The sequence below is a fragment of the Cicer arietinum genome, chromosome 7, assembly GCF_000331145.2.
Source record: "Cicer arietinum cultivar CDC Frontier isolate Library 1 chromosome 7, Cicar.CDCFrontier_v2.0, whole genome shotgun sequence".
NCBI lineage: Eukaryota > Viridiplantae > Streptophyta > Magnoliopsida > Fabales > Fabaceae > Cicer > Cicer arietinum.
In genome coordinates, this window is record NC_021166.2 from 26,088,332 (window position 1) to 26,089,028 (window position 697).

General features: G+C 42.6%; 1 protein-coding gene across 1 annotated transcript in view; it reads left to right on the top strand.

Moving 5' to 3' along the window:
* Nucleotides 1-697, top strand: part of LOC140918724 (uncharacterized) — a 4,042-nt gene that overhangs the window by 806 nt on the left and 2,539 nt on the right. Inside the window, exon 2 of the mRNA XM_073363518.1 lies at nt 12-689. Within this exon, the coding sequence (XP_073219619.1) occupies nt 12-689 (678 nt within the window). The remainder of the gene's footprint in view (nt 1-11; nt 690-697) is intronic.

Here is a 697-nt window from a genome sequence, read left to right on the forward strand (position 1 = left end):
GGACTGCCTAGTATCAATATTCCAGCTGAGATATGTGAAGAGTGTATACAAGGGAAGCAACACAAGAATAGTTTCAGCAAAGATGCAGGTCATAGGACTAAACATCAGCTTGAGGTGGTGTATTCCGATGTGTGCGGACCAATGCAAGTCAGTTCGTATGGAGGTAATCGATATTTTGTCACATTTATCGATGATTTTAATAGGAAGCTGTGGATTTATCTCATAAAGAGGAAGGATGAGGTGTTTGAGGTGTTCAAACGATTTAAATTCATGGTTGAGCGGCAAAGCGGTCACAAACTCAAAATTCTCAAAACTGATGGCGGAGGCGAATTTACTTCGAGAGAATTTGGGAAGTATTGTGATGATGAGGGTATAGTGCGTGAGGTTGTACCACCTTATACGCCTCAGCAAAATGGTGTGGCCGAGAGAAAAAATCGGACAATTATGAACATGGTGTGTAGCATGTTGAAAGGGAAGAATTTGCGGAAAGAGCTTTGGGGAGAAGCTGTTGCTACAGCCGCCTATGTGTTGAATAGGTGTCCTACAAAGAAGCTGGAAAAGGTGACTCCAGAAGAGGTATGTTCTGGATTCAAACCGAATTTGAGTCATTTGCGCGTTTTCGGTTCGATAGCATTTCGACATATTCCGGGACAGCTTCGAAAGAAGCTTGATGACAAGAGTGAAATGATGTTGCTTG